Here is a 13,041-nt window from a genome sequence, read left to right on the forward strand (position 1 = left end):
TCCCTCCCTTGCTGGGAAAGCAATGAAAGAGCAGCTGCTTCCCCCTTCTCTGCACTGAGGAAGACCCAGCAAATAAGAAATTCATCATCAGTTTTGTCTGTGATTCACCACATGATGCAGAAAGGCTTTTTTTATCTACCAAGAGTGAGTGAAATCCTGTTACGTTTCATTTTTCAGATGCACTTGATTACTGGATGTGCTTGGTTCACATTTCCTTTTGTCACCTATTCCTTATAACTCTTTTTTCTTTCAATAAATCAGGCCTTTGAGCTGTCTGAAAAGTAGCAAAATACACAAGGACAAAAAGTATTTAACCTGGGACCCATGGCAGCCAAAACCACGTATGCAATCTAGGCTCATATATGGAAGAGGATGGGAAAAGAAAAACGACACTTGTCTACACTAATAGAACTGTTGGCACAAAATCAGAGCTTCATAGGGGTCAAGTTACTTTCCATTTCCAAAAGTGAACTTTGGCTTGAAGTACAAATAGCTTGATACACTTTTTTAAGGTTGAAATGCTTCAGAACTGGTGCCCAAAAAAGACCTTTTTTTGCAGTTCATGGTGTGCAGAGCTGTTGGATGAGATCAGAGCAGCAAACACCTTCCTTCTTTCCTCCAGGTCTGCTGAGATGATGTTTTTATTGACATTGAAGTAGGAGCTAAATGGGTCAGATTAACAGCTTCATTCAAAACATGCACAACATCATTTGGTAGCGTTTATGTATTTCTTGGCTCTGTCTGACTTTGGTCATGTACAAAAGAATTAGGGAGATTGGGATCAAGGAATGCATCAGCCCGGCTGCCTGGGAGCCACCTCATTAATTCAGTAACCATGTGATTCCTGATTGTAATTCCCTCTCTGCTGTCAGCATTCACCAGGTGTGAGGATCCAGATTCAGGCAGCTCAATGCACTGGCAGCTTCCCAGCTCTTTAGTGAGGGTGACAGAGAAAGTCAGCATCAGCGCTGCTGCTAAATACCTCCCACCACGAGATTTTGCACCTTCCTTCATCCACCCAATATTCCATTTTTCCAATTGCAAACCACCTCCAATCTTTGTTATTACTCCTTGGCTATACTGCAGTGGTGAGAGCTGATTGCTTGGGCGATGTGTGTTGCTTCATGGAAGCGTGAGTATCCTCTGATTGCCTGATGGGTTGATAACATCCTAAATAAACCTTGAAGAGAGCTGTGCACACATGTACCCTTCCAATAAGCAGCCTTCAGTAGGTAAAACCTCATGTATGCTATGCGCACTACTGCATGCTGTATCCAGACATAGAAAGACAACATAAATCTTCCCTATCTGTCTCACATTTCCAAGCAACACTGAAAAATCAGGTGATATTTGAGCTTGGTTCAGGCTGAAAGCAGAGTTTGGGCAAAATGTCTTCTCAAAACGGGACAGTTTTGTGACAAGGATTAAATGTCCCATCAATACCCCAGCCTGCAGCCCGTTTTTCACTGAACACCCCTCAATACCTCCCTGACTGCCTGTCAGATCGGTTCTGGACATGGATGGAAGGAAGGCGTTACTGGATGGCACAGCTCAGCTCTGACAACACTGAGACAAACCGACGGGTATCAAGAGGAGGCTTTGCATGTCCCTGGGTGGACATTGGCTAAGCCTATTAAAATGCAATCAGTTCCAGGTAGCGTTTGCTCCACTAGAGAAGCTGCTTAGTGAAAGCAATTAGAAAGGACTTAGATTTAACCAATTAAAAGAATATCATTTGGTCTCCCACAGCTGGCTGGGTGATGCCTCCTTAAGGTGCTTCTTAGGAGCTGAAGTCAGACTATATTCTTTTACTGAAAATCCGAGAATTTGTAAATTATGATTTTTGGGGTCTGTATTTCTTCAAGTAACACTAGACAAAGGCCAAGCATTAATGAAGCATCCTTGCAGCCTGCATTTCATTAACTTGTGCATTAAAAATTCCCTTTCTGCAGGAATGTTTTGAAGAGTTCATTCATTTCTCCTCTCTGATGTTCCAAGTCTGAGCTATCTGTTTCAGGAGAATATTGCTATGAGATTTAGTGTAATCATCTCACAAACAGGAATAACAAATAGCTAATACTTGGCAACCACAATACACAGAAGAGCACCAGTCTGCAAATGTGCTCCTTAGGCAGATATAGTTCATAATTCCTATATACTAAGGAAATCAGATTTGTCCAGGAATCATTTCTTTTGGAAGAAAGGAACTAAATTCATGGCAGTTTGTATCCCGAATAAAAAGCCTGAGCAGCTCCAAGTGGAGTTCAGCAAAAGCCCTGTGATATTAAGGGTGAGTGGAAGCTGGGTTTAACAGCTCCAGTGTCACATTGAAATTCGGGAGGATAAATTAGCTATAGAACAGTTGTATATATTTCCCTGAGATGTTTGTGCATGTAGGTTTACTTTAGAGCCTGCCAAGTGACATCAAGAAAGCAGTATCAGAGCGCTCAATAAACACCCTCTGAGGAGCAGGAAGGGGTGATGGATGTACCTCTCGGGACAGGGGTACTCTTTGTTCTCCTCTCCTAAGCCGTGTCCTTTCTCTGGCACTGCAGCTCTGGCTGCAGTGGATTCAGCTGGGATTCAGGTTCCCACGGCTGCATCTCTGAAGACAACTCTAAGGCTTGTCATGCCCGGCAAGCGGATTTTCCAGGTGTAAAACCCTGTCAATGTGAGCATTTAAAAAGCTAACTGATGTGCTTTTAAACATGAAGTCTGGTGAGGGCCCTAGTCGTTGCAGAAGCACGCAGTAAATACAGCTCCAGGGTTGCTCTGGAAAACTTCCTTCTTGGAGGGAAACTTCTTGGAGGACCAAAGGACGCTTGAAACCCAGAACTGGAGAGAAAAGAAGAAAGGAGGTGCAGAGAATGCTAGTAGAATTGATAAGAGAATAATTGATAAGAATAGAAAGAGCCTTGAAGCTGGTGAGGAGAAGGCAGGACCACTTATCTATCCTTCAAAGGGGAAATTTGCTTTCTTTCTTCTTCCTTCTCCTCCAAACACCCGGATATCCCCAGGAGAAATGGCAGGAATGAAGTTTAAATGGAATCAAGCAACTTTTTGTGTAATTTCCAAAATAAATAATTACTTTAGAAGGGAACAGAGGATGAGACCCCAGTTTGCAGTGGGTCAGCAGTGATGCACTGCTCATCAGACCCTTTTCCTGGGCTAGCTTTAATCTTCATTTTCTGCCTTACACCTTACAGATGAAACCAGTGGATGTTGTAATCACCAACATGAGCAGCAGCAGGAATTCACATCCACTTTCAAAGCTATCAGCTAAAGCCATTGAAAATCAGGGCTGGAGAATATAGTCTGAGTAAAATATGCTGGTTTTGCATGCTAGCAGGTTTGTCTATTCACTTTGCTGTCTCACTGCCGTTAACAAAGTGTTTAGGAGAACATGGCTCCTTTCAGGAGAGATAGCATCCTCTACCTCTTCATGCAAGAAAGAGACAATCCTCCCGCAATAGGAATAAAAAGAAGGAAAATGAAGATAAAAAGCAGATCTCTGGCTGCTGGGAATGGAAAATAAGGAGTCAAATCTGATGTTTACACTGCTCAGTAAGACAAGCAAGAGCAAAGGGGGATTGTATCCAGCAAATGCTCTGTGTTTTCATGGGTGTCTAAAGGAGCTGAGGGCTCCCCAGGCCCATTGTTATTCCCAGTTTCTCCTTCTTTGCTCTCCTGAGTACTACTGGTGCATATAGCTCCTCAATCTGGTTATTATTGACTTTTATGGAAATCCTTTCTTCTGCAGCCTTGTGACCCAAATAGCAGCATAAGCAGTTTTAATTTTACTAGGCTCATACCCACCCTTGTAGCTCCCATAATCCCTACTTTGGGGCCTGCTGGAATAAACATTGCCTATGACCTGTCAGGTAGTGCATCATGTTAATATAAACAGCGCCTGGAGGTTTAACTAGGCGGTGCCAGCTACATCTACACTTGGCCCAGCTTTTGCCATCTCTCATATCAAATGGCACAGTGACTCTTGCTCCACTTTGGAAGAGATTCTCTTGTAATAGCATCAACTAAATAAGCAAATTAAACCCAGGAGCTCTGAATACACAAAATCGTTTTTCCAAAAATCGACATTAATGCAAATCCCTGATATGAACCCCATAAAACTGTCATATATGTTAGCAGTACCAGCTGGAGCATGCATTCCTTGGGCAGCATTGGAGACACACGGCTACTGATGAGCTGAAATGCAGAAAAGGCTGAGAGATGTTGTTCAGATGGGTCCGTATGTACCCAAACAGCTCCTGCTTCTGCTCAGAGACTACAACACGCTGTTTCCCAGCTGTATGTGTTATAGCTGCCCTTGAAATGCACAGAAAATGAAACAAATTGGCCAAAATTATTTGAATGAAACTGTCATAGATCTGAGCTTCTCTTAATGACCCATCAATAGCAGAAGTGGTTAAAAGAGGGAGCAGCATCTCTCTTCTTCCTCTCCTGGACAGAAAGGAGGAGAGATGGAGGGATGTCCTTGCCAAGGGCCACCCTAAACCATGGCGTTGTGACTCAGCATGACCCTGGAGGGGACAGAAGAGCTAAAGTGAGGAGGAAAACACCAGCCAAGTGCTTTGTACTGCAGCAGATCCCTGGGGTCCTGCATGACTCAGCAGCAGCAGCACATTACCCATCACTGTCCCGGTGCTTGAGTCACACCAAGCCTCAGATGGCCCCAGAAGAGGGACCAGGGCTGAAAATCCCTCCCAAGCGTGGCTCCTGTGCTCAGTCAAACCAGCCTCTGAGCACTTAGCATGGTATTTTTACACATGATATATTGCTCTGTGCTCATGTTAACCCAACATGAGTTTTTTGAGATGCTGGCCCTGGAGAAGGGCTGTCTCCCAGCCTCAGCCACAGGATACACACAAGGTAAAATGAAATACTCGGTGCAATCTAATACAATTTAACTTCCAGAATTGCTTCCACATCCAGTTTAGTCTGAAAATCAAGACTGGCATGGTTTAAATCTTCTTTTGCACAATGAAAAGGATGTCACACAAAATTTATGCTTCCTTCTGCAGGACTTCCTGAGCAATAAACACACAAGAGCTCATCCGCCGCTGCTCCTCCTTCCCCCTCTCCCCATCTTCCTTGGGATGTGGTTCAAACAGGCAGAGAATAAGGCCATTATAGGACAAAATAGAAGGCCACAAGATGCAATAGTTCAGGTTTTAATACACATTTACAGTGGGAGTTTGATTTAGAAGGGGAATGAAGATACAGCTCAATTAGACTGAAGCTAACACATTCCTGTGTTTCCTATCCATCCCTGGGGAAGGGAAAAAAACCAGGGCAGGATTGCCACCTTAAATCTTCTTGATCTCTTGTATGATAAAATCGAAACATACAGATTAAGGGTGACAAATACAGGTCAGGGTCTCCTAATCTGAGCAGCAGAGGCTGGCAGCACAGAACCGCACAGCGTGCTACCCAGCTGGGATTGCCAAATCAGACCGTGTCTCTGATGCACTTAGCAGTGTGTTTAATAGAGTTTTAATTGCAGGGTGATTGCATGTGATATTACAGAATTACCACAGATTACTTAATTGACTATTTGTTTGCTGAGGTTAAGCAGATCTTTCTCCCAATATGTGTTGTTTCTGCTATAGATCCTTGCCTCCATATTATTTAGCACAGCATTGCCTGAGCCACAGAAACAGAGATCCTTTACCAGGAGAAAACCGCTTTCATTTAATGTCTTGGTACATTTAACAGGCAGATGTGTGAGACTTAAAATTGGCGATAGAAAGAATCCAAATCCTGCTGTTCCTAAAGAGCTACAGGCGGGGCAGCAGCTGGGAAGTCCTAGTGGATGTAGGTTTCTGCAAAAATTATGATGTGCGCAAATGAACTTGTGTTGGGAGCCCTTTGGGAAGCTGCTTTCGCAGCCTGAAAATCCAGCTAATCCTGTACAGGTCCTGGGAAAGCAGGTGGACTGGAGCTGTGATGCTGGCCCATTCCTGTTGGAGGGGAAGAGGCTGGACAGCATCACTTCTCCTGCGGCCCCTGGCAGGGCTCTCCTGGGGGGTCATGAGTGGACTGCTCCATCCTGGGCAAACCAAAGGACCATCCAACAAAGAACTTCATTCCTGGAGATGCTCAAAAGCAGGTGCTCAGAAACATGGAAGAGCAAGGCAGGCACCCAGCGTTCCCTCTGAGCTTCCCAGTGGATATCCCCACTTCTCCCGCATAATGTGTCATCTAGGGGCTGTCCCCATCAATGTCCCATCAACGTTCCTCAGGGCAGGATCAGATGCAGGTCAACTTCATTCTCCTGACAGCATCTGAAAAGCTGCAGGCTGTCTAGTGATGAATTACATTTGTGATCACAGTGACCAGATAGCAGCCAGAAATATTCAGATTGAAATAATGAATTCACTTGGAAAAGAGAATAAAACCAGACTCTCTGGCCTTCTTTCCAAAACATGTCCCTTCAGTTGCCTAAAACTTTATTGAATAAATGGCTTTTGCAGCATTCCTGGAAGATGTTCATGCAGGCTGATGCTAAAAGAATACAACCATCTCCTTTGTTAGTTATGAGATACAGCACATGGAGTTGAAATAAGGCTGTAAGTACTGAGCTGGACACCAGGAATTACTTAATTTCTGTGCAAATTAGGCAGTGGCTTTGTTAGTGATGACAGCCACAGAAATGAACAGATCCTTCCCTCCCCATTCCACTACTGAAGCCTCCCCTGTGCCTCTTGTCTGAGTAATGGTGATGGGGAGATGCAACCACAGCCAGACTTGCTCCTCCTGGACTGTGTTTTTAAAGGGAAACACATCTTTCTGCATGTCTCCTCTATGAGCGATGGCATAGTCCCTGCGGGATGACAGTGTCTGGGTTTGAGACATATCCACATAAACATTTTCAATCCCAAGGCAGAAGGAAAAGCAGCCTTTGCCTCCACGTGCCAAACCCGCATTGCACTGGTGGTGCGTAGCTCTGAAAGAGAGCTCTGCTGCTTCCTAGCCCCTTACAGGTCACATAGAGGACAAGAGTGATGTGGCTCTTATTCTCTGTACAGCAAATTTGGGATGAAGAATTAGCATAATTATTTCATTTAGCCTTGATTTTCTTCTTATCTTTTATTGTGTTATGTTTTAACTGAGATTTCTTTATTTCCTGCTAGGATTCTGCCAGGATCCTGTCATCTCATGCAGAGGTTGAAATGCATATTACGAAAGGAAACAAATCTTTCTCTTGATTGCCTGATCTGTCTAGTCTTTAATCTAGATTGACAAACGCACTCTATCCAACAGCACTTTCATCCTTCAGAGCTGTTGCATTTTATTTTCCACCATTTGATGTCCCTTGGCTAGAATCCCAAAGGAAAAAAGCATATCATCTTTCTCTGGTTACCCTTTAATTTTTCATTTTTATTATGGCAATGTCTAGAGCCAAACATCTTGTAATCAGTGTCTCAGGAATTGCACAAACGTGGAACAAAAGGATGAGCCCTGACACCAGAAAGCAGCTCCTGAGGCTGTTTAATGATCCCTAGCACCATAGGGACTGAGACCAGTGGCTCCACATAACAAACTAATGGGATTACAGTGTCCCTGGCTCCCTGTCTACCTGGATGAAAAACATACACTAACGTCTCTCAAGTAGTTTGGACAAAATACGCAGTGCCACAAGGGCATGAAACACAAGGACAGATGCAAATACAGTTTCATAATCCAAAGTCTGAACTAGGCATCAGCAGTCCTTTACTTGTAACTTCTTCCATCATCACGTCATTTCCCCTGTGCTTATTGTTATTTTCTGTTATCTCTGTTATGCTTGTTTTTAGAGACATTTGCAGGCTGGTTGTCCCTCAGGGTTATTAATTCTTTGCAATAGTGGGGCTTTAGATAAAACAGTTTACAGCAATAAGCAGCACACGTACAGGTCTCTTTTTCATCCCGACAAAGAATTGCTAACAAAAAGTAATGGGTTTTTTCATACCTTGCAGGTGCTGTGGTGATTGCCTTCGTGGTCTGTTGGCTCCCTTATCACATACGGCGTCTCATGTTTTGCTATGTCCCCTCCAGCCACTGGACAGAGTGAGTAACAACACAGGGGACAAGCTCCCACCATGCTGGGATGCGGTTTAGGGATGGGGCTGCCACGGTACCAGCAGACTTGGGGATGGAGGTGGGGATTTGCAAGCTTTCTCTACATAAGGGGTTAAAGCCTCAACCTCCTAATTGTTGGTTTGGTTTATTCTTTTGGATTTCTTACCATGTTTGCCAGCCAAATTAAGAGTTTTATTATCTAAATGTGGGTGAAGGAAGCATTAGTCCGAACCAAAATGCATCATCGGACTCTCCTTCTGTGACTGCGACCGCAGCCTCGCCACCGTTAACAACAGCAATGGATAGCCACCTCTGACAGGCCTTGATGAAATGACATTTGGAAAGGGGGGTTTTATACATCCAAAGTGGATTGCTGTCTCTGTGGCAGAGGCATTGATCATCAGTCCTGAAATGGAGCAGCTCCTGTCAACGCACGATTTAGCTCCATGATGCCATATTTCCTTAGTGACAGGAGAGATTATGACATAGGTGGGGAAATAACTGCACTTCTCACTGAGTGTGGGGCACGGTATTCACTGGGTCTTGCAGGGAGTGGATCAAAATTAAACACTAGCAGTTGCACTGATTAGAAGATGTGCAGATTCTCAGAGAATTTAGGGATAACTGCACACTTATGCTGAATGCACGTGCATTGATCACAGATGTGCAAGGGCACACAAGCAGCTCCATGCAGCCTTTCTGCTGTGTCAGGCCAGGTTTCTCAGCAAAGCAACCACAGAACTGATTATTCACTTTAAATATGCAATTAAGTGCTAATGCTGTCTGGGCGTACATACCCAGGTAACCTGAGACAGCACGAGGCGCACTATCCTCCCACGGTGTTACGTCCCTGTTCTCCCTGGGACCAGGTCTGTTCCCTGCAATGAACAGGGAACAGATAGCGAACAGGAAAAGAAAAGAACCCACAATACCAAAAAGCAGAGGAACTCTGAGACATTAAAATTTCATCAACTGCAAACATAAAAAAGTAATTTACAATACAGCAGTCTATTGAATGGAATTGCACATCCATCTGTAGTAAAACCCACAAACCTATCTTCAATCATGAAAACAGAGCTCTAGGCACACACTGGGACAAACTGCTTTTTCTTGGTTTCTTTCCTATAGGAAAAGCACTTAAAGCAGCAATCAATTATGTGATGACTGCCTTTGCTTTGAGCAAGAGGGGTGGAGAAGTCTGTCTGCAGTTAGTGTGGATTTATGCACTGTGGTTGCATTCCCATATTATTTGTTTCTGCTTTTAAAAGCCGTGAGCGATCCTAGGAAAACATTGAATTTACAGGCATATTAGGAATGGTGAAGTATCAGTATGGTACCTAATCAAGAGCTTGCAGCGTCTTGATGTGTCCATTTATAAATGCATTCTGCCCATGAAGATGATAGATTTTTGCTATATTAATTCTTCCCATCTTCATAGAAAAACTGCTTGGAAGAACTGGATGGGTCATGCAGTACTTGGCAGTGCTGAAGGGGTGTGGAGGGATTGGTGATATACTCCAGCACACATCTATTTATCTTTCCTTAGGCAGCGCTCAGCTAACAAAAAGGTCTGCAATTTCCACTGAGGTGAATGATCCTGGGCAACATCTTCCTGCAAATGAGACCCATGTTGTTTATAACTGTTTCAGCTCCGAGCTGTTGATCTCAGTTGGCCCAAGGAGAGGTATTTCCAAAAGAAAAGAAAAATAGCAATGCATTTTCAACCAACTCTAATTGAAAACATTATATTGCAATGGTCAGGGTATGTTTCAAACGCATGCTACCATCAGCTTGCCCCCAGAATAGAAAATGCTATCCCAGATTGCATGCAGATCCCAACCCAGGGAACCACTGAATGAGCTGATGCAGCTCTCGCTGCTGGGAGGAGACAGCTGCATCTGTTACTGGATCTTGGCTCTTCTGTAGGCTCTGTACACCAAAACTGCAGCCCGAAAAGTCAAGCTAATGTATATGCATGACACAGAAACAGATTTCCAGCTGGCTTCTTAGTTTCCAGAATCTATCTTTGAATTCAAAATGAATGCACAAGGTAAATACTGCGTCCGGACCCAGAGCATAAGTAAGTTTCTAACTGCTAAGTGATTGGGGTAAGACTCTCATAGAGGCATTTGACTTACATTTGGCCAGTCCAAGTGGAAAACATAGATGTTTTCCTAGTGGCTCATGCACCATTGGTAAGTTCATGTCCCCAGCCAGGAAGGATTAGCTGAAAAAAACAGCTCATGCTTTTCTCACCCTTGTGACTTTGAAATGAGTTATCCACACTCTGCTTAGATTTTTCTCTTTCATGTGTTCTTCCAGCTCCCTTTTCAACTTCTACCACTACTTCTACATGCTGACAAACGTCCTCTTCTACATCAGTTCGGCGATCAATCCCATCCTCTACAACCTGGTGTCTGCAAACTTCCGACAGATCTTCCTCTCTACACTCACGCTCCTGTGCCTGCCGTGGAGGAAGAAGAAGAAACGACTGGCCTTCACCAGGAAATCCAACAGCATCTCCAGCAACCACACATTTTCCAGCCAGGTCACAAGGGAAACTACATACTGAAGCCAAAGGATGAAGGGAAATGCATTTCATCGTGGAGTCAAAACTTGAGAGAGGCCTCTGTGACTTTCATGCATGGTCTCCAAATTCACATAACACAAACGTGTTTAGCAAAGTCATTTTTGTTGGAAAAATAGGCTTCGTTCTGCCAGTAACTTTGAGGTTATTTTAAAGCATTGGCCTTGCCTCTTGTGAGTAATGTCTACACGTTTTGTAACTTCAGTCTGGCATAAATCAAGATGCAGTGTTAACTGGGAAGCCAAAATATGTTATACTTAGGCAAAAATCATACTGCATTCGTCCTTGTCTCAATGCAGAAATGCCATGTTTGCATCCAAGGGTTTGAGATCCCGTCTTTCGGTGGCACCGAGCAGAGAGTCTGATAAGGAGAAAGCAGTTTTGAACAGAAAGGGGTGTTTTTGGAGAATCGACATGCTGTTCTATGGGATGTTCAATGGACGAGGAGTGAAAACTCAGGGAGCCAGGTGGTTACTTTAGGAATATATCTACTTTATGAATAATATGACCTAGGTGCTCAAAAGAGCCAATCTGGCTCCTTGGAATGAAATAACAACATATGATGCCTTACCTAGGTTGGGGTGGCCTGAGGGAATGAGGGTCACCTTTCACTTTAGGGCATCTATAGTGCCTGGCACAGTGAATCCCCTCTCCCGCTGGTATTGGTACTGCAACACCAATAAATAACACAGTTTCTGGCAAAGTCAAGAATGCAGAAACCGTGCTCAGCTGGAACACAGAAAATGAACAGAAATGGAAAATCCTCCCCTTTCCATATAGCCAAATCCTATTTTAAACCTGGGAGAACAGTTGGCTGGCCTGCATTAAGAGATTAAAAAGTGTCAAGCTGTGTGGACCTTCAGATTTTTCCCATTCTTTTTCCAATTTTACTTGCTTCCTTACCATTTTCACAAAGCTGATGGCTCAGAGGTCACATCAGTTGTAAGCAGCAGGGCCTCTTGTTCTGCCTATTATTTCTTTTTGCTACCAGACCTGTCATCACCCTGATCTGCACAAAAGAGTCTTCAGATATTGCAAATGGAGGACTCAAGAAGGTCTAAACTGGGGAGTCTTAGTTCTAAAATAACTTTCTTTTAACAGGCAAAAGGAATAGAAACAAGACCTGAAAATTCTCCTTGGCATTTCTCAGTTGGTCAGGATAGGTAGCATGAGCTTTTCCCCCATGTGGTTCCTCTTCTAACAGCCCACTGTGCAATATAGCAAACTGCTTCAGTCTTTGGCACAGGCTTCTGGGACAAGCTAAAGGGCTTTCCCTGCTGTCACATCACCAGATGGTGACCTGCATGAACCTGGAACCAATCCATCATCCTCTGCAACCTCTGCTGTGATTTCATTGGTGGCGATCTTGCGTCCCCTTTCACACCACACTTCGTTAGGAGAGCTGGGCTTGCCTCTTTATGATGACAAATGAGAAGAGTCACTTGGCTTAATTCTGCTTTCTGGTTCTGTTCCACTCTTCAGCTAACAAGCATCCTTGGTACTTAGCAGAAGTTCTCAATGATGAAGATGTGGATCTAGTCCCAGTGAACTCACATAACGATGGAGACCACTTACTGATCCACTGGGTACCAGTGAGTTCTCCTGCTATAGATGTGCTATCTTATATCAGGTTGGAAGGGACTTGTAAGAATCATCGAGCCCAACATCCTGGACTAGGGGTTTAAGTCTTATTGGGCTTAGGACATAGAGAAAACAATTGTGGGGCATTTGCTGTGAGTCATTAGAGAAAGCCATCTGCTTCTGAAGAATATATAACCTGGCAATTGTAAAGACTTAGCTACCATCATAGACCTGACTACCATCAGCCGTGACCCCCAACCACACCAGGGATTGGAGATTATTTTAACCCTTAGTACAGAACCACGCCAAAAGAAAGGGCTCCAAATAGAAGTCAGTGAGGCTTCAGTTTCAGTTTCTTCTGATTCAGCCAAACTGCAAGCTCTCTTCTGTCATGCCTTCTAATTTCTTGCCCTGGTTGTACCAAACAGGGGGCAGAGATTATAGCTGACAAAGCACTTTAGTTGCTCATACGCAGTTGACTCTTCCTTGGCAAGAAAAACAGGTAATGGCACACACAAAAGAATAAAGAAAGAAAAAAGCAAAAAGGAGACTGGTCTCTTTGAAAGGAAATCTGAGAAATCAGCAAATGTCATCCGTCTGACTGTTAGAAATAGCTTAGGCAGGCTGGAGAAAGCTCTAGAATACTGATACATACTGCCTTGTACAATGAGCAAGAGAAGAGGAGTCTTAATGTCACACACAACATTGGCACTTCCAGTGTTTCTGGAGAGGATCCACGTGTTTTAACTTCACCTCTAAAATGAGCCAGCAGCTGGGAGGTGGTTTTGGAA

General features: G+C 43.9%; 1 protein-coding gene across 1 annotated transcript in view; it reads left to right on the forward strand.

Moving 5' to 3' along the window:
* Window positions 1-10,654, forward strand: part of NTSR1 (neurotensin receptor 1) — a gene marked incomplete at both ends in the record, with an annotated part of 52,076 nt that extends 41,422 nt beyond the window's left edge. Inside the window, 2 exons of the mRNA XM_080628108.1 lie at window positions 7,980-8,070; window positions 10,405-10,654. Coding sequence (XP_080484234.1) covers window positions 7,980-8,070; window positions 10,405-10,654 — 341 coding nt within the window. The remainder of the gene's footprint in view (window positions 1-7,979; window positions 8,071-10,404) is intronic.
* Between the last annotated feature and the right edge of the window lie 2,387 nt (window positions 10,655-13,041).

Source organism: Psittacula echo (genome assembly GCF_963264785.1).
Source record: "Psittacula echo genome assembly, chromosome: 12".
NCBI classification, from domain to species: domain Eukaryota; kingdom Metazoa; phylum Chordata; class Aves; order Psittaciformes; family Psittacidae; genus Psittacula; species Psittacula echo.